This window comes from Pelodiscus sinensis, chromosome 31, assembly GCF_052426305.1.
Source record: "Pelodiscus sinensis isolate ZL-2025 chromosome 31, ASM5242630v1, whole genome shotgun sequence".
In the NCBI taxonomy this organism is placed as follows: domain Eukaryota; kingdom Metazoa; phylum Chordata; order Testudines; family Trionychidae; genus Pelodiscus; species Pelodiscus sinensis.
In genome coordinates this window covers 16,327,391-16,350,248 of record NC_143082.1, presented here as the reverse complement: position 1 = coordinate 16,350,248, position 22,858 = coordinate 16,327,391, and the positions used below count along the sequence as shown (strand labels likewise).

At 67.4% G+C, this 22,858-nt stretch overlaps 1 protein-coding gene across 3 annotated transcripts in view; it reads right to left on the bottom strand.

Annotated features, from left to right (window-relative positions):
• Window positions 1-22,347, bottom strand: part of SP7 (Sp7 transcription factor) — a 36,586-nt gene extending 14,239 nt beyond the window's left edge. The window contains exon 1 of one of the 3 annotated variants that reach the window (XM_075901607.2): window positions 22,002-22,347. In XM_075901607.2, coding sequence (XP_075757722.2) covers window positions 22,002-22,184 — 183 coding nt within the window. In that variant the 5' untranslated portion in view covers window positions 22,185-22,347. Of the gene's footprint in view, window positions 1-4,183; window positions 4,703-22,001 lie in introns of those variants that run through there. The other 2 variants (XM_075901608.2, XM_075901609.2) reach the window with 2 other exon arrangements.
• Window positions 22,348-22,858: the final 511 nt, after the last annotated feature.

Below are 22,858 nucleotides of genomic sequence, written 5' to 3'. Positions count from 1 at the left end.
GACCGAGAATGAGTTTGCACCACAGCCCTGATTCTCAAAGCCCGGGTTGCGCCCCACAATGCCCGGCAGGGGGGCGCCTCGCTGCAGGGGGCCAGGTGACCCGCAGGGGGGGCCAGGCAGCTTCCTCCTGCCCTGGTCCCGCAGACCCCGCTGTGCCCCAGAAGTGGCCGGCAGCTGGTCCTGCTCCTCCTAGGGCAGAACCAGACCTGCTGCCCGCAGAGCCAGGCCGGCTGCACGGCTCCCGGGGAGCAGAAACCCTGGGCCCAAATCTCTGAGCACCAACCCCCCCCCAGCCGGAGCCCCTTCCGCACTGCAAACACCGGGTCTCTGCCCCCGCCCCCACCCACCCCCACCCCCACCCACAGCCCCTCCACGCCCAGAGCCCCTCCCGCACTGCAAACACCAGGTCTCAGCCCCCGCCCCCACCCACCCCCCCCCCACCCCCACCCACAGCCCCTCCACGCCCAGAGCCCCTCCCGCACTGCAAACACCGGGTCTCAGCCCCCGCCCCCACCCACACCCACCCCCACCCACAGCCCCTCCACGCCCAGAGCCCCTCCCGCACTGCAAACACCGGGTCTCAGCCCCCGCCCCCACCCACCCCCACCCCCACCCACAGCCCCTCCACGCCCAGAGCCCCTCCCGCACTGCAAACACCGCCCCCCCGCCCCCACCCACACCCACCCCCACCCCCACCCACAGCCCCCACCCCTGCCCCCCTCCCGCACTGCAAACACCGGGTCTCTGCCCCCACCCACCCCCACCCCCACCCACAGCCCCTCCCGCACTGCAAACACCGGGTCTCTGCCCCCGCCCCACCCACCCCCACCCCCACCCACAGCCCCTCCCGCACTGCAAACACCGGGTGCCCCCCCCACCCCCCCCCACCCCTCCCAACCCTGCCCCCGCCCCCACCCACAGCCCCTCCCGCACTCTGCCCCCGCCCCCACCCCGAAACCCACCCCCACCCACAGCCCCTCCCGCACTCTGCCCCCGCCCCCACCCACAACCCCTCCCACAGCCCCTCCCGCACTCTGCCCCCGCCCCCACCCCGAAACCCACCCCCACCCACAGCCCCTCCCACACTCTGCCCCCGCTCCCACCCCGAAACCCACCCCCACCCGCCCCAGCCCATAGCCCCTCCACACCCAAAACCCCCCAGCCCAGCACCCCGATGACACCCCTCATCCCACCCCACTGCAGAGCCTGCGCACCCAGGGGCGTCCTCCCTCTACTCAGACGATAATGGGGTTGGGCCGCAGGATTTTCTCCAACAGGAAACCATGTGAAAGCTGCTGCCCTAGCTGGGCCTGGCCCCCGCTAGCCAGTCTCCAGGGCTCTGGGGACGAGATCGCCGCGACGCAGCCCCTCCGTTCGGCCTGCCCCCGCCTCGTCCGCGCCAGCGAAGTGCCCCGGGTTCGGGAGGGATTCCCAGCCGCCCCCGGGGCACAGGCCTAACACGGAGTCACACCAGTTTAACAGACCGTGCGGGTAGAGCCTCGTGTGGACACATTTCAACCGCTTTCTGCTTGGGCTGGGCGCGCCCTTTGGAAACCCATCGGGCGACGTGTGAGAGGGTCATTCCCTCTGCTCTACAGGGGGGAATGGAGGCAGCCCCCAGCCCCCGTACACTCCCCACTAGGGAATACTTCCTCCCCATCCCCCGGCTGGACTGCACCGGAGGAACAGAATTCGGGCACCCCCCCCCTCACAGTCACTGCCCTCCCCGGGCTGCGGACCCGTCGCCTGCTCCAACCGCCCCCCCCCGGAGCAGCGCCCAGCGGGACATGCGCGTCCTTCCAGCCCCACTCCAGCTGCAACCCCAAGCTCACCGGGGCCCGGAGGGAGGAGGGGGCCCGCCTGGCGCCCACCTCCCGTTGCCCTGACAGCCCCATGGCAGCTGTGGCCGGAGGGGCGACCCCGTTTATTCCAGCTGTGACTTTCCGCGGCTCTGAGCTGTTTCGGCGGCGGGGGGGGGGGGGTGCGACTGCAGGGGGGGTTGACTGGGCCGAATTAGAGGCCGTCCCTTGGACCCCCCAAAGGACACCGCCTGTTGGGCGACGGAGCCGAGCAGCCGGGTAAAACCTCCCCGGTAGCCGGACGGGGGCCTGGGAACAGGCTGAGAGGCCAGCAAGACACCCAGCAGCAGACCGAGGCCTGTGGCCGCCCCCACGTGGAGACCACGGGCCACATTTCTTGGACATTAGGCCACCAAATCCTTCTGAATCTGCCCCCGAGGGCCCTCCCCTGCAGCGCTGCCCAGAGAGCCAAGAGCCCCCCAGGGATGGGCCGGGTCGGCTCGTGGTACCGTGGAAACGTGGCCACGCGGGAAAGGGCGTGTGTCTCCAGGCCCTCGCCGGCCCCAGCTAAGGCCATGCTGGTTGGGCCCCCGCCTGGGCCCAGGGAGCGCGAGCAGCGGGGCCCCCTCCTGGGAGGCCGTGAGCCCCCCCGCCGGGGCCGAGTCAGGCAGCACCGGGACGCCCAGGGCGTGAGGCCGGCAGGGCCGTGGCCCCAGGAACTGCCAGGGAGCGAGGGAGAACCGCCCTCCCCGCTCGCGCCGGCTGGGACATGGCCCCCGTGGAGCTACTGACACCCGTCCGGGGGATTTGCCCCATTGCCCTCAACAGCTTGACTCTGATCTACCCCCGTCCGGGTGCCTGGCCCTCAGCACTGCCCACGCAGGGCCCCCAGGCCTCAGGGGCCCGACCGAATCCTACTCGTCTCCCCCCCGCTAAGCTAAGCACCGCCGGCCAGTCCCCAGCTCCTGGCGGCTGACAGCACCTCCGCTGGCGTGAGGCCCTACTGCCTTCGCCCAGCAGAGACCGGAGGGGTGAGCTGGGCGCTGGGGGGCCAATGTGGAACGTGGCCTCACTCACACACCTACCACAGCCCCCCATCTCTCACCACCCCTCACATTTCAAACCACTTGTTGGGGTCTGGGGTTTTTTAAACTTTCAGGCTTTGGGCTGGTTTTATTTTCCGTCTCCCATGGTTAGTTCTTTTCATTAAAATCCCTCGTTATCTTCTTCCCCCTTATTAACAAAATTAAAAGGCAACTTCTGAATCCCCCCAATCCCGCGCTTTAGAAAGAAAAGCCTCCGTCAGACACTTTCATTGAGCGATCACACGGGATCATTAAAAAGGATTTTTCTTTTTTCTTAAAAAAAAAAAAAAAAGCGTCTTAAAAACAACTTTAAATAGAAACGCAGCCGGTGAAATTTCTGTAGCCAGTAAAATCTGAAAATAGCCCTGAACTGGGAGTTTGTCCTCAACCGAAACCTAAATATTTGTGACTATAGCGGCTGGGCAGCGGCTGGGCAGCGAGAAGGATTGCTCTGTCACCGGGCTCCCTGCTCCTAAGCGTTGCCTTTCATCCAAACAATGAAAACTTTCCCCTTGGGTTTAAAACACAACCCCAGCTCAGTGGGGGCGCACGCACACACACGCACGCACACTCACACACACCCATGCACACTCGCTCACATGCACACACAGGCACACTCACATGCATACACACTAACGCACACATGCACACTCACACACACCCATGCACACTCGCTCACATGCACACACTCACAGGCACACTCACATGCATACACACTCACACACACCCATGCACACTCGCTCACATGCACACACTCACAGGCACACTCACATGCATACACACTCACACACACTCATGCACACTCGCTCACATGCACACACTCACAGGCACACTCACATGCATACACACTCACACACACACATGCACACTCGCTCACATGCACACACACACACTCACAGGCACACACACATGCATACACACACACACACTCACACACACACATGCACACTCACTCACATGCACACACAGGCACACTCACATGCATACAAACTCACACACACCCATGCACACTCGCTCACATGCACACACTCACAGGCACACTCACATGGATACACACTCACACACACATGCACACTCACATGCACACACACACACTCACACGCACACACACACATGCACACTCACTCACATGCACACACACACACACGCTCACTCTCCCCCAGAGGCCACTGAAATCCAGGCGCCCACCGTGAGTGCCGGGGGCTCCCATTCCACGGTGCGAGGACCCTTGCCTGGGCTCCCCCAGCCCACCCCAGTAAGGAGAAGACAGAAGGGGAGGGGGGAAAAAGAGCATCTTACTTTTTCCAGCTCCTTGGGGTTAGTTCCACCTGGCTTGAGCAAACCCCACGGCTGCGGGGTCAGGCCCGGCTCAGGCCCGGGAGCGCCCGCGGGGGAATTACCTCGAGCGCCGGAGATGCCATCTCTCTGGGTGTCCCGGCCCGGGCCGCTGCAGCGGGTTTGGAGGAGAGACAGGGCGAGGGAACGAGTTGAACCTAGTTAGACAGGACTGGGGGGAGCTGCTTCCCTTTGCACTAAGATCCACCCTCTAATTACAGCCTAGCAGCCTTTGAGCACCCGCTAGGATCCAATGGAGGAGGAGGGACGGGGGAGCAGTTAACAGTTCGGATTGATCCTGGTTTCCTCCGAGGTTAGCCAGGAACGAACTGGGGGTGGGGAGGTGGAAGGGCAGAGGAGAGGAGAACAGAACCCCGGGAGGGGAGAGGAAAAGAACAAAGGGGGGAGACGGGGGACGGGGCAGCAAGAGGCGGGGAAGGATGGAAGGAGGCGAGCGAGCGAGGGAGAGGAGAGGAGAGGGAGAAGGGGGGAAGGAGAGGAGACGGGAGAAAGGGCGGCCCGAGGAAAGGGAAGGGGAGATGCAGAAGGAGGCCAGGAGGAGAAGGAGAAATGGGAGGAAGGCCACGGACGAGGAGGGGGGAAGGAAAGGACAGGGGAGGGATGAGACGGGTTCTATGGGGCTGCCCCCCTGGTGCTCCCTGCCCCCTGCAGCCACCCCACGTGCTTGGCCCCGGTTTTCGGGTTCCGTTCGGCAGAGCAGCCGCCTTCTCACCAGTCAGGCCGGGGGGAGGGAGTGGGCAGCGGGCGCAGGGCCGCGCCGGCGGGGACAGATAACGGCCGACCCTGCCGGCCTCTCCAGCCCCCCTAGGCCGAGGGGCAGGGAGCGGCTGTGAACAGACGGAAGGATCAGGCCCGGGAGACCCATCCTGCCTCCTGCCCGCTCTGGGCAGACGTTTGCACTGGCACAAAGCACCGCCCGGCTCCGGGACGGAGCCACGTCGCCCCCCAGCACACGCCACAGGGTCCCCGAGCACAGGTGGGCCGAGGGCAGGGGAGTCAGCCCTGCCCTCTGGCTGTGGGGCGGGGGAGAGGGGCAGGAAGGACAGCGGCGAGGAAAGAGAACGCAAGGAAGGTACAAAGGAGAGAAGGGCAGACGCAGGCACGTCACGAAGGGAACGGCGAGACAAAGCACGGCCCAGGACCGAGGCGCTGGGGGCGGCTCCAGCTGACGGACCGAGGGGAAGGTGTAAACGGTGCCACTTTAGTCACATGTGGAGCCGGAGTCTGCTCCGCATCGACACTGGAGTGAATCTGCCTGGAGCGAGCAGCCTTGCTCTCATGTAAACAGGTGTGCACCTGGACACTGCTCCGCATCGACACTGGAGTGAATCTGGAGCGAGCAGCCTTGCTCTCATGTAAACAGGTGTGCACCTGGACACTGCTCCTCATCGACACTGGAGTGAATCGGGAGTGAGCAGCCTTGCTCTCATGTAAACAGGTGTGCACCTGGACACTGCTCCGCATCGACACTGGAGTGAATCTGGAGCGAGCAGCCTTGCTCTCATGTAAACAGGTGTGCACCTGGACACTGGAGTGAATCGGGAGCGAGCAGCCTTGCTCTCATGTAAACAGGTGTGCACCTGGACACTGGAGTGAATCGGGAGCGAGCAGCCTTGCTCTCATGTAAACAGGCTGCACGCGCTGGCTGGCTGGGCTAGGACACTCGCGTTCGAGAGCAGGCGGGGCTGTTTTCACTAGTGAAGGGGGCCAGACAGCAGGGGTGTCCACGTTCCCGGCTTTGGCAGGGGAGAAGTCGTCTGCGCTCCAGAGGGACAAAGTGGGGTCTAGTGGTTAGCGCAGGGGAGTCAGTCCTGCTGGGTTCTATTTCTGCTTGCGCAGTGTGAACTTGTGTGGAGCCAGTGCCCTGCCCCGTGCCTCAGTTTCCCCCCCCCTGCAGCAGGGGCTGGCCAGCCTGCCTTTGAATGCCTAGGATGAAAGGCAGCGAGGAGGCCCAGGTGCGATTGTTTGGAGCCTGCCTAGGGCTGATTTCGTGCTTCCCACCGAGAGCGAGGCACGCTCGGGTTTAAGCTCAGAAACCCCCCAATCACCTACGAGCTGAGGGTGCGATGGCGGGGGAGGGGCAGGTTTGCATGGCCCCAAGGAAGAGAAATGCAGCCGAGTCGCCCTAGGAGTGAGGGGGAGGGTGGGGCTAAGTGACTGCATTATGGAGCCTCTCCGAGGGGGGTCCCCCACAGCCGGGACATGCACCCCCAGACCCGGGCTTGCCCCCTGACTCCGTACAGGTCTCTGCACTCCCCCGGATGTAACCCACAGCCACCACCCTGCCCCCCAGCTACTGCAGCTCTGCCTTTCGGGCCTGTCGGTCTCCGGTTCCCCCCCGTAGGAGCCAGGCGTCCGAGGGAAGCGGTAACCCCTACGCCGCGGAGGGCCCCGTGCGCCCAGCGCTGCCCTGCTGTGGCTAACAGCTCCCCCGTGCGTTTGGCTTTGGCCTGTCTAAGGGCCCTTTACACCCTCCAGCTGCCCCCCGGGGGCTGCCTGGGACAACCGAGGGGGTAAAAGCCACCCCCGCACGGACACAGGGCCCAGCCAGGCCTGTAAAATCAGCAGGGCCGACGCAGGCACAGATGCATCAGCCTGCCCGGGGCGCCCCCCCCCCCCCCAGGAGCTGGGGCATGACCCCACTGGCTGCCCCAGCAGGAAGGAAGGTGCATGGTAAATCCAGCTCAGTGCTCACACCCTGCCCCTCCCCCCGGCCTCAGGGCGCTAGGCGTGGGAGGATCAGATGTGCAGATAAGCCCTGCGAGGAACCTGTTTGCTGGGTGTCCTGCCAGCCCCGGGGAAGGGGGAGGAGGGTGGAAAGATCCTGACCTGCTACCGGTGGAACCGCTCCAGTCCGGCGCCCCCAGGACCGACGGGGGCCGAAGCAGAGAGTTTGCCGGACCGGGGGGGTCAATGTTGTCTAGCCGCATGAGCGACAGGGCCCCTGCTCCCTGGGAAGACGCTGGGGGGTGAATAACAGCCCAGAACGCTGAGGGCCGGGCCGGGGCTGTAACCAGCTTACGGGGCCCCGGGGAACTTGGCCAGCCCCCGCTAAGCGCCCCCGGGTAGCTGACATCCCGCGGGAGCACGGAGGTAGAGAGATTCAACCTGTTCTCCTGCAGCCTCGTGCCCTTCCTCTATCGGCAACGCAACAGGGGCCGGTGGCTCTGGCAGACTCACAAAGCCGGGCTCCTTGTTGGTTTTGCTGAAACAGACGAACACGGATGCCCCCGAAACCTCCCGACTGGTGAGCTCGAAATCCGGGCGGTCCAACGACTGGACGTGGGGCTAGAAAAAGTCACCCTGGAAATCGGCTGCACGCGGTCATGGGGCGTGGCAGGCGAGGGGCCGGGCCCTAGAGGCGGAAGGGACCGCGGCGTGGCAGGCGAGGGGCCGGGTCCTAGAAGCGGCAGGGACCGCGGCGTGGCAGGCGAGGGGCCGGGCCCTAGAAGCGGCAGGGACCGCGGCGTGGCAGGCGAGGGGCCGGGCCCTAGAGGCGGCAGGGACCGCGGCGTGGCAGGCGAGGGGCCGGGCCCTAGAGGCGGCAGGGACCGCGGCGTGGCAGGCGAGGGGCCGGGCCCTAGAGGCGGCAGGGACCGCGGCGTGGCAGGCGAGGGGCCGGGTCCTAGAAGCGGCAGGGACCGCGGCGTGGCAGGCGAGGGGCCGGGCCCTAGAAGCGGCAGGGACCGCGGCGTGGCAGGCGAGGGGCCGGGCCCTAGAGGCGGCAGGGACCGCGGCGTGGCAGGCGAGGGGCCGGGCCCTAGAGGCGGAAGGGACCGCGGCGTGGCAGGCGAGGGGCCGGGCCCTAGAGGCGGCAGGGACCGCGGCGTGGCAGGCAAGGGGCCGGGCCCTAGAGGCGGAAGGGACCGCGGCGTGGCAGGCGAGGGGCCGGGCCCTAGAAGCGGCAGGGACCGCGGCGTGGCAGGCGAGGGGCCGGGCCCTAGAGGCGGCAGGGACCGCGGCGTGGCAGGCGAGGGGCCGGGCCCTAGAGGCGGCAGGGACCGCGGCGTGGCAGGCGAGGGGCCGGGCCCTAGAAGAGGAGGGACCGCGGCGTGGCAGGCGAGGGGCCGGGCCCTAGAAGAGGAGGGACCGCGGCGTGGCAGGCGAGGGGCCGGGCCCTAGAAGCGGCAGGGACCGCGGCGTGGCAGGCGAGGGGCCGGGCCCTAGAGGCGGCAGGGACCGCGGCGTGGCAGGCAAGGGGCCGGGCCCTAGAGGCGGAAGGGACCGCGGCGTGGCAGGCGAGGGGCCGGGCCCTAGAGGCGGCAGGGACCGCGGCGTGGCAGGCGAGGGGCCGGGCCCTAGAAGCGGCAGGGACCGCGGCGTGGCAGGCGAGGGGCCGGGCCCTAGAGGCGGCAGGGACCGCGGCGTGGCAGGCGAGGGGCCGGGCCCTAGAGGCGGCAGGGACCGCGGCGTGGCAGGCGAGGGGCCGGGCCCTAGAGGCGGCAGGGACCGCGGCGTGGCAGGCGAGGGGCCGGGCCCTAGAGGCGGCAGGGACCGCGGCGTGGCAGGCAAGGGGCCGGGCCCTAGAGGCGGCAGGGACCGCGGCGTGGCAGGCAAGGGGCCGGGCCCTAGAGGCGGCAGGGACCGCGGCGTGGCAGGCGAGGGGCCGGGCCCTAGAGGCGGCAGGGACCGCGGCGTGGCGGGCGAGGGGCCGGGCCCTAGAGGCGGAAGGGACCGCGGCGTGGCAGGCAAGGGGCCGGGCCCTAGAGGCGGCAGGGACCGCGGCGTGGCAGGCGAGGGGCCGGGCCCTAGAGGCGGCAGGGACCGCGGCGTGGCGGGCGAGGGGCCGGGCCCTAGAGGCGGAAGGGACCGCGGCGTGGCGGGCGAGGGGCCGGGCCCTAGAGGCGGCAGGGACCGCGGCGTGGCAGGCGAGGGGCCGGGCCCTAGAGGCGGCAGGGACCGCGGCGTGGCGGGCGAGGGGCCGGGCCCTAGAGGCGGAAGGGACCGCGGCGTGGCGGGCGAGGGGCCGGGCCCTAGAGGCGGAAGGGACCGCGGCGTGGCAGGCAAGGGGCCGAGCCCTAGAGGCGGAAGGGACCGCGGCGTGGCAGGCGAGGGGCCGGGCCCTAGAGGCGGCAGGGACCGCGGCGTGGCAGGCGAGGGGCCGGGCTCTAGAGGCGGAAGGGACCATTTGTTCTCTCCTCCCTGGCCACAGCCACCCGCTGGATTTGACCTGAATTTGCCAAAAGCTGTGGAGCCCCCCAGGTCTAACCAGGACGCCGGCTCCACAGCGGTGCCTGTGCCCAGGGGTTCTGGAAGGACCCAGCCCCGCCCCGGGGGCAGCTGTAGACCAAGGCCCTGCAGGTGAGCTAGGCTGGGAGGGCAGAGGCCTGAAAAGCCAGAATTCCTGCCTAACGAGGGGGCAGGTCTGGCAGCAGCTGGACCCACAGTTCAGGGCTGACCACAGGGCCAGCATCTCCCCCCCGCAGCAGGGCAGGGAGTGACCCCTGAGCAACACACGGCAACCACCCCTCTCCTTGCAGCCCCCCCAGGCTGGGGTATTGTGGGGGGAGCCCCAGGCCAGGGGGCTGTACTGGCCCAATCAGCACCACAGCCAGACTGGCTTCCTCAGCTGGGAGGTGCCTTGTGGGCGTGAAGTCCCTGCCCCCCATCACAGGTCTCCCATCCAACAGCTGCCCAGGGCTAGTGCTGCTTAGCTTCAAGTTGACCCACCCCCAGGCTTCCCCCATCAGCCTCCTGCCGCTGCAGGCACAGGGCTGCGCCGTCCTGCTGCTTCCCCAGGCTCCCCCTCCCCCAAGGCTGGGGCTGGGCACCGGCAGCTCTTTGCAGACCCCTCTGGGTTGCTGGGGACCGGGAGAGCCGGGAGCCATTCGCCAGCAAAACCCCCAGAAGAGTCGGCCTTGGAGCACTGCTGGGGGGGAGCCATGCAGTCACCAGGGGGGCGGCCGTACAGCGCCGTGCGCAGTCACCAGGGGGGCGGCCGTGCAGCGCCGTGCGCAGTCACCAGGGGGGCGGCCGTGCAGCGCCGTGCGCAGTCACCAGGGGGGCGGCCGTGCAGCGCCGTGCGCAGTCACCAGGGGGGCGGCCGTACAGCGCCGTGCGCAGTCACCAGGGGGGCGGCCGTACAGCGCCGTGCGCAGTCACCAGGGGGGCGGCCGTACAGCGCCGTGCGCAGTCACCAGGGGGGCGGCCGTACAGCGCCGTGCGCAGTCACCAGGGGGGCGGCCGTGCAGCGCCGTGCGCAGTCACCGGGGGGGCGGCCGTACAGCGCCGTGCGCAGTCACCAGGGGGGCGGCCGTGCAGCGCCGTGCGCAGTCACCGGGGGGGCGGCCGTACAGCGCCGTGCGCAGTCACCAGGGAGGCGGCCGTGCAGCGCCGTGCACAGTCACTGGGGGGGGCGGCCGTGCAGCGCCGTGCGCAGTCACCAGGGGGGCGGCCGTGCAGCGCCGTGCGCAGTCACCAGGGGGGCGGCCGTGCAGCGCCGTGCGCAGTCACCGGGGGGCGGCCGTACAGCGCCGTGCGCAGTCACCAGGGAGGCGGCCGTACAGCGCCGTGCGCAGTCACCAGGGGGCGGGCGGCCGTGCAGCGCCGTGCGCAGTCACCGGGGGGGCGGCCGTGCAGCGCCGTGCGCAGTCACCGGGGGGGCGGCCGTGCAGCGCCGTGCGCAGTCACCGGGGGGGGGCGGCCGTGCGGCGCCGTGCGCAGTCACCGGGGGGGGGCGGCCGTGCGGCGCCGTGCGCAGTCACCGGGGGGGGGGCGGCCGTGCGGCGCCGTGCGCAGTCACCGGGGGGGGGGCGGCCGTGCGGCGCCGTGCGCAGTCACCGGGGGGGGGGGGGTGGGCGGGGGGGCGTGCGGCGCCGTGCGCAGTCACCGGGGGGGGGGCGGCCGTGCGGCGCCGTGCGCAGTCACCAGGGAGGCGGCCGTGCGGCGCCGTGCGCCGTCACCGGGGGGGGGCGGCCGTGCGGCGCCGTGCGCAGTCACCGGGGGGGGGCGGCCGTGCGGCGCCGTGCGCAGTCACCGGGGGGGGGGCGGCCGTGCGGCGCCGTGCGCAGTCACCGGGGGGGGGGCGGCCGTGCGGCGCCGTGCGCAGTCATGGGGCGGCCAGAGGGCAGCCATGCAGCTGACAGCAGCAGGAGGAGCCGGGGCAGCCCACACTGAGCTGTCAGGGTGCCGCTTGCCAGCGTCTATCACCGTCCCGCCCGCCGAAGGGTTAAGCCGGCGGCGGCCCGGATCCCGGGTCCGAGGGCAGCGCCGTGCCGCAGCACCGTGCCGCAGCACCCTTCGGCCATTCAAAGGCTTTGCGGTGGCCCGCGCAAAGGGAGCGCGCGAGGGGAAATGAAAGGGTTAGAAATACACACGCCACTTAGGCCTGGGCTGATTACAGGGCAGAGCCGGAGGCTGGCTGCGCAGGAAACTCGCTCCCTTATTTTAGTAGCGGGCGCTCTGGGGGCCCCGGCTGCCGCTCATGGCTCTCGGAGTATTTATATCCCTGTGCAACGGGCGGGGCCGGACGGGGGCCTGATGAAACTGGGGGTGAAAGTGCCAAGGGGCAGCCGAGACCCTGCGAGCCCAACCAGCCGGGGAGACGGGGGAAGCCTCTGGCTCGGGGGCCCATCACGTGAGGCAACAAGCCAGGGGCTCCTGGGTTCTCGTTCCCGGCTCTGGGTGACCCGGGACTCGCTCCCCTCCTGGGCTGCTGGGCTCCTCAATCAGCGTCTGGCACGTGCAGCTCCCGGGGTCGGCGCTCAGGTGCCACGCCGTGTGGCAAGGCCGGGCAGCCCTCTCTCTGTGGAAGGCAGACACTGCTCGGGTCCTTCCAATACCGGAGATTTTGATTCCCCATCTCCAGGGTTGGAAATGCAGTGTTAAGGGGACCCTGGCTACATAACCTTAACTCTGCCCTTTTGGAGATCACAGAACCTCACCCCTTTGCAGACCAGAGTGGGTCAGACCACAGGCCCTTGAACCCAGTACCCAGCAATGGACGAGGCCAGGTGCTTCCAAGAGAATGAACACAAGAGGCCGGGGGGCTGGGGGCCGAGGACCCTGCGCACAGAGTAGTCCCTGAGCTCGGCTCCCTCCGCGGATCACGTCCTTTTCTGGATGCTGCTGCCTCCCCGCACACGCAGCGGCGCAGGGGCGGGGCGGGCAGCGGTGCGAGAGGCAGGGGGAGGCGCAGCCTGCCTGGCCCCGCTCACGCTCCGCCCTCAGCTGAGCCCCCCAGCCCTCCGGGGCAGCCTGGGCAGGTCCCCAGCCCCCCCAAGAAGCCGAGGGGCCGCAGCGCCGGGGCCCGCAACAGAGCCAGCTGCCCCCTCCCGTCGGAGCCCAGAACCCTCGGACTCAGGGGCCTCGGGAGGTCGACTCCGGTCCCCGGCCCCCGGCAGGACCCAGCAGCGAGCATCCCTGGCCGGCGCGGGTCCAACCTGCTCGTCAAGATCAACAGGGACGGAGATTCCACAGCCCCCCCCCCCCCGGCGATTGATCCCCCCCCTGGCGATTGATCCCCCCCCCCCCCCCCGGCGATTGATCCCCCCCCCCCCGGCGATTGATTCCCGTGTTTCACCCCCTCCCCCGACAGGCAGGACGCTTTTCCTAACGTCCAACCTCAACCTCCCTGGCTGCTTGTCCTGCCGCAGAGGCCGAGGGGAACGATTCGTCTCCCTCCCCCTGGGGACAAACACCCCTCTAGGGACTGGAAAGCTGCTCACGTCCCCTCAGGCGTCTGTTCCAGACTAAAGCAGCCCAGTGCCCCCAGGCCCCCGCCCAGCTCCTGCTCCAGACCTTTCATCCTTCCGTGTTGTTCTAACCATTGGACCACACTCCCCTCCTTGATGTGCACTAGAGCCCCGGAGACCCCACTCAGCTTTCTCAGCTCTAAGCCACTGGTCCCAGCACTCCCCTCTCAGAGCCACATCTGCTCTAACCACTAGCTCACACACCCTCCTCAGTCGGAGAACGGAGCCGGGGTCCTGGCTAATCGCTGGACCAAGTGCGAGGAGCAGATCCCAGGACGACTGCGAAATCTAGAAAATCCTCCCCCGGGGGGAACCCCGAACCCACCCGCCCCAGGGGCACGACGAGCTGACAGGTCTGCCCGCCGGAAACTCAAAGCGCCAGAGGAATCGTTTGCATGTGTGGGGCTGGGCCCTGCGTGGGGCGGGGCGGGCGGGGCCATCGCTGGGAGGCGAGGGGCTGGAGGGGGCAGGGAAGACGGGATGAGTCAGGTGGGGAATGTTCCTCACCGGGGTCCAGGGGAGGCTGCAGCAGGGAGAAAAAAGGGAAAGTGAAACAGAAAGTGTAGTGAGAAAGCCAGGGTGGGGCGGGGGCGGGTGCAGGCTGTAGGGGTTGGGGGGGGGGGGGGGGAGTTGCAAGGGCTGATGAACCCGGGGGAGCTGCAGGATCTGTGGGGGTTGCAGGGGCCGCAGGGTCGGGGGAGGGTTTGTGGGGGCCACAGGGTGTTACGTGGGGGAGGGGGCTGGGGGTGGCTGCACAGCTGGGCTGGACTCGGAGTGACTTGAACCCAGGTCCCCCCACCCTGATGGCCATGGGGGGCGGGGGGTCTCTCGCTGGTGTATCCCTCCAGAGGCTGAACAGGCCGAGGTTTGGAATCTCCCGGGGTGCCCGGAGCAGGGGCGCGTGTCCCACCCAGTCTGCTAAGCGGCGCGTGTCCTCCCAGCACGGGGCAGACACCGCGGCTCCGCCCCAGCAGGGACACGTGCCCCCGAACCCCACCTCAGACGTTATCGGAGTGAGCTTCCCCACGACAGTGCCCAGCCGGGACCCCGGCGCCGCGAGCTTCCCCGCGGCAGTGCCCTGCCGGGACCCCGGCGCCGCGAGCTTCCCCGCGGCAGTGCCCAGCCGGGACCCCGGCGCCGCGAGCTTCCCCGCGGCAGTGCCCTGAGTTAGCCCCCTCGAGACCCGTCCTTTCTGCGTGAGGAGGCCGGTGTGGAGGCACCGTCTGGCCTGCTCCGGTGGCTCCCCCGGGCCCTTCCCGTGTGGGAGGCGGTCGCCGTGCGGCCCAGGGAAGTTGCCTCCCCCAGGGGCCAGCCGCTGCTTGGCCTGCCCAGGGAGCCTTTTGACTCATCGCCCGGGTAGCCGCAGGCTGGGGATGGTGACGGCAGCACTTCTCCGCTCTCCCTCTCCGGCCGCCCCCTCCTTACGGGGCCCCAGCCCCGACCCCACTGGGATCAGGCCCCCAGCCCGAACGGGCTTCCGCTTGCAGGCTGATTCAGCCAGAGCCAGCCCCTGCTCGACCCCCTGCCCCCACATCCCTGTCCCGTATCCTCCATCCCTCCCACGCCCGGCCCCGGCCCTGCTTCCGAGAGCTTTTCCTGCTCAACTTTCCCCTGGTATTAATAGTTCGCCAACCACCGTGACTCAGACGAGCCCTCGGCTGCCCCGGGCCCCTCGCCCCAACGTTAACCCTCTCGGCTCCCCCTCCCCGGCCCCGACTGGCCCTGGCCCTGCGTGGGCACAGGTGGGTTTCGGCGGGGCTGGCTCACCCAAGGCCGGACAGGCGGTGGCCTGGTTCCTTCCCCCGACCCCTGGGCCAAAGGACCCAGGGGACCAGCCCCGGCAGCCCCCCGGCACAGGGCTGCCCCAGAGCTGGGGACATGCTGGGCCTGCCAGCCGGCTCTTGGGGGCTGAGCGGCAGTGGGCGGATGTGGGGCCAGTGGAGCTGCCAGGGATGGCCCGAAGGTGGGTCCCCCCACCCCACCCCACGGGGCCTTGTTGGACTCTCTTGCCGGGACAGTGGCCTGGGAGAATCCACGGCGAGTTTCCCTCCCTCTCTTGCTTCCTCCCTCTCTCCGGCAGCCCCCGCTGGTTGCTTCCTCCCCTCCCCCTCGCCCGGCTCCAGCCTCGGCCCCGATGCTTCCTTTGTGGTCACAGGGACTGAAATAACCCTCCCTTAATGGGTGTGTGGGTGCGGCCCTGCGGCTCCTGCGAGCTCCTCCCGAGCCCGGCTCGCCCCTGCCAGCTGCCACGGGGCTCCAGACAGCTCCGCGGCAAGTAGCAGAGGGGACACCGCAAGCATGCTGGGGGGGTGCGAGCCACCCACCCTTCCTCCGGGGGGAGGGAGCCAGCCCGTGGCCCCCTCCGAGGGAACATCCCGGGGCTGGGGCGGTCCTAGTCTCTTGCTGGGACATGGGTCCCGTCATCCAAAGCCTCACGCGGGTCCTGCCGATCTGCTGCCCCCGGCTCCCTGATCCCCCGTCAGTCCTGGAGCAGGGGCGGTGACAAAGGGCAAGCAGGCGGCCGGGCGCCTGGGCCCAGCCCCTATGGGCTCCCGTTTCCACGCACCCTGTGCCGCCTCGGACGGTTTCTACCTCGTACCCGGCTCCAGGAACGAGCCGCGCGCAGGGCCCTGGGGAGGGTCCACAGGGCTGAAACCTTCCAGCCGCGGGCACAGACGGGCTTCCGGTGCCACCTCAGACCCGCCCCTGCCACCGGGCGCCTCCCTCCGAGCCGGGTGCTACGACGCGCCTGCTGCTTGCCACAGGGCCCGGGGGAGGCTGCCGCGCGAGGACGGCGTTTCTCCGGGCCGGAAGGCTGCGCGGGGAGAGGGGGCGAGTTCCGCCTCTGCCCCTCCCGGTTCCCACAGCCCCTCCCCCCATGACACCCGGCCCGCGATCCCGCCGGGGCTCTCAGGCCTGCGCCCTCCCCCCCGGGCCCGTGCTCTCTCCTGGGGCCCTTCCACTCCCACTGGGGCTGGGACCAGCCCGAAGGGCAAGGGTGGGCGATCTGGGCACTAGGATAAAGCGGGGCGAACCACGCTCAGTTCCCTGCTACCCCACCGGCTCCCTGTGCCTCAGTGCCCATCTGTGAAATGGGCATCGCAACCCTGCCTCCCCTGGGGGCGTGGTGGGGACGAATACACCCCCGATCATGAAGCACTTTGAGGGGTCTCCCAGAGCCCCCCCCACTAGACTGCACTGCCTTTCTGCTGGCCTATGGTCTCTCCAGCCCCTCCAAGGCCAGGTTAGCCAGCCTGGGCTCGGATCCCGTTCCAAGCCCTGGGGCCGGCGCCGCCCTCCCACTCTAACCAGGAGATGGAGGGGGAGGTATGTTCCCCCTGTTCTGGTTTTGGGGGGGTTTATCTTCCCTTCGGCCACGCAAATGCTAAAGCCACGGGCAGCAGAGACCCCTCCCCGGCGTACGGCCCCGGGAGCTTTACGCACAGGGCTGGCGCCCCCTAGTGGCTGGGCTCTCGGAGGCACAGACACAAGCACTAACCCCCCCTCCCCTCCCCAGGGCTCTTTGCAGCTGGCTCCCTGGGGCAGCGAGTTGTGTTTGTGGAGCGAGGGGGCAGAGGGCTGGATCCCAGCGCCCTAATGATTTGTACTCCATACAGACACAGTGAGAGACAGGCAAAATAAACAAAGGGCGAGAGGGGAAACTGAGGCACGGAGCAGGGACTTGCCCAAGGCCTCCCAGCAGGCCAGTGGCGCGGCCAGGATCACACACACGTCTCCTTAGTGCGAGGAGGCGGCTCTCCCCAGTGGACCCATGCGGGCTTAAGGGCTGCCTGCCGCGCCAGGAGCTGTACAGCCAGCCAGCCAACCCCCAGAAGGGGTGCCCAGGCGCCGACGAGGTGCCATGGCTGGTCAGGCCTGGCTGGGGAGGGAGGGACGCGGGGTAAGAGCCGCGCTGGGGGCACAGACTTGCCATCCCGCCCTGGAACGGGGGGGTTCCCGGTGGAGCCAGCTGGGGAGTAAGGGCAGGAGCCAAAACCATGCGACATACGCAGCCCATCAGGCAGCCCTGGGCCGGCCAGGATCACGCTCAGCAAGATCCAGGAGCCTCAGCCCAGGGCTAGGGGTGAAAGTAACTTTCCTTCCTTACAAGTCCTGTCCTACTGGGCAGGGCCGGGCCGGCCTACGGGGAGTGCAGGATGGACTCAGGGCCAAATGACACCCACCCATCCCCCAACCCCACCCATTGATCCCCCAAACTCCACCCACCCACCCCTTGTCCATCACCTTCTCTCTCTCCCGCCACGTGCAATGTGCCCATCCCCCTGGCCTCTGGGCCTGACCCGGTGCCACCCAAGCTAGCAGGAGCCATCCCTCAGTCCCCCAGCTGCCAGGAGCCTGCGCAGGGGGCGGCAGGGCTGGGCCGGCCGAGGGCACGTCCCCGATGCAGTGGAGCAGCGGGGCCAGCCCCACCACGCTGGCCCTGCCACGGCTCTGTGGCCCGGGCTCGGTTTCGATGACTCATCATTTCGAGTGAGCACACAAACCATAATTAGGTTTGGAATATAAATATGGAAAGTGACGCCGATGTTGCCGACCGATAGAGCTTCCCGGATCATTATGTGTGGAGCTATTTTCTGAACAAAGAGCCTCACATTCCAGTTGTGAACTCGGCCCAGGGAGATTTATGGGCTGCGGGGGTTGGGGGGGCCTGGGCGTCTGGGGGGCACCGTCGGAACCGCCCTCTCCCCGCGAGGGGCCAGGCAGCTCCGACCCCTGCAGAGGCAGCGCCCTGCCAGAGGGGCCACGGGGGAGCCGAGCCAGGTGGGCAGAAGAGCCTCACGCAAGCCACCCAGGCCACGGCGGCAGGGTCACGCCGGGCCCAGGGCCTGTCCGGGCAGTGGCGCGTTACTAGAGACCCGGGCGGGGGCCGCGGTCGCTGGTGAAACAAGGCCACTGCCAGCAGCGGCTCCGGCCCCTGGTAATACTGCCCCCGACATGCGCAGCACCCGCCCTACACCCCAGCCCCCTCCCCTTCGCCCCATGCCACGGCGGGGGAAACCGAGTCAGGTGGGACTTGGCCCAGGGGCCTCCCGGTTCTAATCACCCCTGGTCAGATTCCCAGCGCGGCCCCGCGCCTTAGGGGATAGGCCCCACCAGGAAAGTTGGGGGCAGGAGGGGGCTGCAGCCCTCTGGGTCAGCCCCCTGCTGGCCAAGGAGCCGCCCCCCGTGGGGAGAGAGGCCCCCTGCTGGCCGCCCCCTTTCCCGCAGCTCTGCCGCTCCCCCCCGGCACCCCACTTGAACCCTCCCTGGTCTGTGGAGTTGCTATCACAGCCCCCCGCAGGGCCACGGTCATCCCAGGGGGTCCCAGGCTCCATGGCAGCGCCCCTGGAGGGACCCGGCGCGCACTGGCCGGGCAGCAGTGGGGACCTGGCCGGGGAAAGTTCGGGGGCTTCCCGGGAGGGCCTGGATGCTGGGCCGGCTTGGGGAAGGCGGCGGGGGACACCGGGCCTTTCCCCGGGAGTGCAGCCGAGCCGAGCCAGGGACTGGTGCTGAGGGAGCCGGCAGGTTTCATGCGCCCCAGGTCGGCGTTTGGCTGAGCCGGAAGACGCCTGTGTCCACGTGGGGCGCTGCCCTGCCTAGCCCTAGGGCTGTGCGGTCACGCCCCGCCGTCGGCCGAGGCCACGTCCCCTGCAGACGAGCCCAGTCCCCATTCAGACTGCCGGGTCCTGCGCCCCGGCCTGCTTTGCCAGCACCGGCGCTGCTCGTTCAGGTGGCTTCACGCGTCCCCCTCGGCCTCCGCAGCCATGTGGGCAGCCTCCCTGCAGGGCAGCCGGCCACAGGCAGCCGGCCACGTAACCATGGCCCCCGGCTGCACCCCAGCAGCGCTGGCTAGCGACGCCACGGCCCCCCCGCAACGTGTGTGGCGCTCCACCGCTTACGCCAAGCTGGCGGGGAATCGGTGCCAGAACCCGGCTCCGTGTTACTCGCCCGACTGAGCCGAGCCTTTGGGGTTTGCCTGGACCAGCAAAGGGGCGGAGATCAGCCCAGCGTGGAGATGCTAGTCCCAGCGGGCTCAGCTGCGCTTGGCGAGCTCCGCGCCCAGCGGTTCCGGCAGGACGGCCGGTTTGTTCTGCCCAGGCTGCCTCACGCCGGCCCGGCTGAACCCCCTCCCCGGCGGGAGCCAGCACGTGCGCACTGGGAGCCTGGGCCGGGGGAGCTGTCCCCAGAGACAGGGGAGCGACCCTTGTGGCTACACGCGGCCGGTAGGAGTCACGGCCCTGCCTCGGCGGCAGAGGAGTTTCCTTTGAGCCCAGAAGCGTGCGAATCTGGATTGTGAACGGACAGAGTCCAGGCTGGGCCTCGGGAAGACGTTGTTAGCTCCGAGTCAGGAGGGAATCGCCCCTTCCCCTCCGCGCCGACCTTGCGCCACCGGGCGGCGAGATCACTGGGGAACACGGGGACCCCTGCAGACATGGGTCACCCCGGCCCCAAGCTCGGAAACAGCCCAACGGGCTAAGATCTGACTCCGAGGTCCAGCCGAGGGCCTGGGCACCCGAGAGCTTCACAGCGGGGGTAGGAACGCAATAGTGCAGTCGATGAACCGATGAGACACCCCCCCCACACACACACCCCTCTCCTGCCAGTAAGTGTGTTAGCAGGCTGGCCAGCAGCCCGGCTCACGCTGGGCCCCGGACCGCCCCCCGCTGCGGCTCTGCCTTTCACGTGTGTTAGGAGCCGAGCGGGCAGGCAGCCCGGCTCAGCTCTGAGTCGCGCCGGGTTCAGGAGCTCAGACTCACCCTGGACAGGGGCTGCTGCTGCCTCTGTATCAGAGGCAGCAGCGTAGCACGACAGGCAGCCGGGCTGCGAGGGGAGCTGGTTTTAAAACTGGCTCCCCTCACGCACCAGCTCTCGCCAAGTACCCTGCACAGCTGCCTCTGAAACAAAGGCAATAGCACGGAGTGACAGGGGGCTCCTCGGGACGGGGGCGGAGCATACTGGCTGCCGGCCCCGCCCCCAGGGACTATAGAACAGTCGGCTAGCCGGTAAGAATTCATGAGCTTACTCGACTATTCGATTGACCGACACTGAACATCCCTCGTCAGGAGATGGATCTGCCCGTCCAAAGGCTCCCGGAGGCAGGGCAGAGCCGTTATTCCCTTTGGCTGGGGCCTGGACTCCTGGATTGCTCAGGGGCTTCTGAAAATTGCACCCTAAAGGACTTTCCTAAGGCCGCGCTGAAAGTCTGTGGCAGGGCAGAGGGGCAGGCCCCGACTGCCTTTAAGGGGACATTGCACACAGTGTGTGACTGTGGGTCACAGAGACCCCTTGCGACTGTCACCCAACAGGCTGATCATACTACTGAGTCTGCCTGCCCTCAGGGGCGCCCCATTCCCGGTCCTGCTGGGCCAGAAGTTCTGGTCTCCCCCAGCAAAGGCACAGAGCGGGGGTAACAGCCCCCAGCAGAATAACAGACAAGAGCAACGGCTCAGCCCTGGCAGGGCTCAGTGGCAGGGACATGGCCACACCCAGGAGTGCAGCCCCACGGGGACCAAACCCCCCGTAAAGCCAGCTGGCTCTGTGCAGACGTTTTACCGCAGAAGCCCATAAGGTCTGTGCTTTGCGCCACCTGAAGAGACCTGCACAGCTCCCCGCCTCCCGGAAACGGCCACTTATACTGGTTAGATCATAAACAAAAGTGATTTACTAAGTATAGAAAGGAAGAGTTAAGTGATTGCGAGAAAACAGACAGATCAAAGCAAGGTTACTAAGCAAAACATCAAACAGACGTGGCAGCTCAGCCCACTGCCCCAAGAGACGTTACACAGCATTGCTCGCCCTGGCTCTTATTCACAAGCCAGGTCTCCCACTGGGCCCAGCCACGCCCCTCCACCTCTCTCGTTACGGTTCTTTCGTTTCCAGGTGTTCTTGTACGTCCTCTTACGATGGGGAGGAAGTTACATAGAACCCTAGAACGGGAAGGGACCTCGAGAGGTCATCGAGTCCAGTCCCCTGCCCTCGCTGCATGGCCACGCACCGTCTAGACCATCCCTGCCAGGTGTCTGTCCAACTTGCTCTTCAATATCTCCAGCGATGGAGATTCCACAACTTAGGGCTCAAAAGCCATCTGAAGACCCACATTGTTTGCTACCTGCAGGATTTCCCCAAGGTGGGAATCTTTTGTTCCATTCTCTCCACCCCAATCCAAGATGGATTCTTGTACCAGGTGGATGGTCACATGTCTGAGTAGGACCAACCACACTTTGCGCTTTGTGGAAAAACAAAACCATTTACAGATCATTGCCTTGAGCACCGGGCCATTAAGTTCCTTTAGTACCACTAATAGCTCTCACTAGAAGATTTAAATTAATAAGCTGGTTCACACTTCGTATTTCTAACTTCACATACAAGACAGATACATTTACACACATAGAATATACACGTGTAAGGGATCACAGGCCTTTGAATGACAGGTGACTTGCCCAATTTTGCATAAAGCAGACTTGAGTTAGAATCAGAGTTACAGAACTGGAAGGGACCTCGAGAGGTCATCAGGTCCCGTCCCCTGATCTTCTGGCAGAACCAAGCACCGTCTAGACCATCCCTAGCAGGTGTCTGTCCAACCTGCTCTTGAATATCTCCAGGGATGGAGATTCCACAACCCCCCAGGCAATTTATTCCAGTGTTTATCCACCTGAGCAGGCAGAAAGTTTTGCCTAATATCCAGCTGTTGCATTGCAAGCCCACCTTGTCCCGAGGCAGTGCATCCCAATGGCTACAGTCAATAACACAGCCCTAGGGCTCAGAGCAGCACAACCCAATGGCTAGTGTCAGTTATCACAGCCCTCAGTTTAGCCATGGGGCTGTGCTGCCCTAGAGTCCATAGCAACAGCCCTCCACCCAGAGCAGCACAGCCTAATGGTTAGAGTCACGGTTGGGGCAGTAGCCCCAGCAGGGGGCCTGGGCCCACCCTACTCCACTAGCCCCTGATCCAGGGCCCTGTCAGTGGCCAAGTGATCCGCCACTCGCTCAGTGGGGAATCCGACCACCACGCTGAGCTCATTCTGGTGGGAGACACCATTCGCACCCCCCCCCGGGTCACTTCCTACCAGTTCTGGAGTTGGGGTGCTCCACATCGTCTCCGGGTCCTCCGGTTCCGCAGCACCAGCCTCCTCCTGCGGTTCGACCAGGTCTGGAGGCCCAATACAGTCTCCCTGGCCTCCGGCGCCCGTCACCCGGCTCTGGCCGGCCCACCTCTGGAGCTCGTCTAGAAGGTCCTTCCTCTCCAGCATCCAGCCCACACTGAGCCGAGCTGTTCCCTTTTATGTTGCTCCAGCCCTTGGAGCATGCCCAGTGTGGCCAGGGGGCGGGACTTCCTCCGCCCACAGGGCATGAAGACGTCCTGGTGCAGAGTGGGGGTGTAGACGCCCCGTCCCACCAACCTCAACCTCGCTGGCTGCAGTTTCAGCCCATTGCTTCTTGGCCTGTCCTCAGAGGCCCCTTCCTCCTTGTGACGCCCTTTGAGATACTAGAAACCCGCCCGCATGTCCCCCTCAGCCTGCTCCTTTCCCAGCTCATCAGGCCCCGTTCCGTCAGCCTCCCCCAGGGCACGGTCTCCAGCCCCTTCAGCGTCCGTGTTGCTCGTCTCTGGACCCGCTCCAATTTCCTGAAACGCGGGGCCCAGACCTGGGCACAACCCTCCCGCTGAGGCCTGATGGGCGCAGAGCAGAGCGGGGGAACGGCTGCTCGTGCCTTGCTCGCGACAGGCCCGTTCCTGCCGCCCGCAATCACGCTGGCTTTTCGGGCAAGTGTCCCGCTGGGGACTGGCAGGCAGAGGGCACAGGGAGCGGGCGACCTGCAGCACAGGCCGGCAGGGAGCCAGGAACCCGGGCTGCACCCGTGAGAAATGTTCAGCGGCTTTCACCCGGCTCCCGGTTAGCGCTGACCCCTCGAGCCCTCCTGCGGG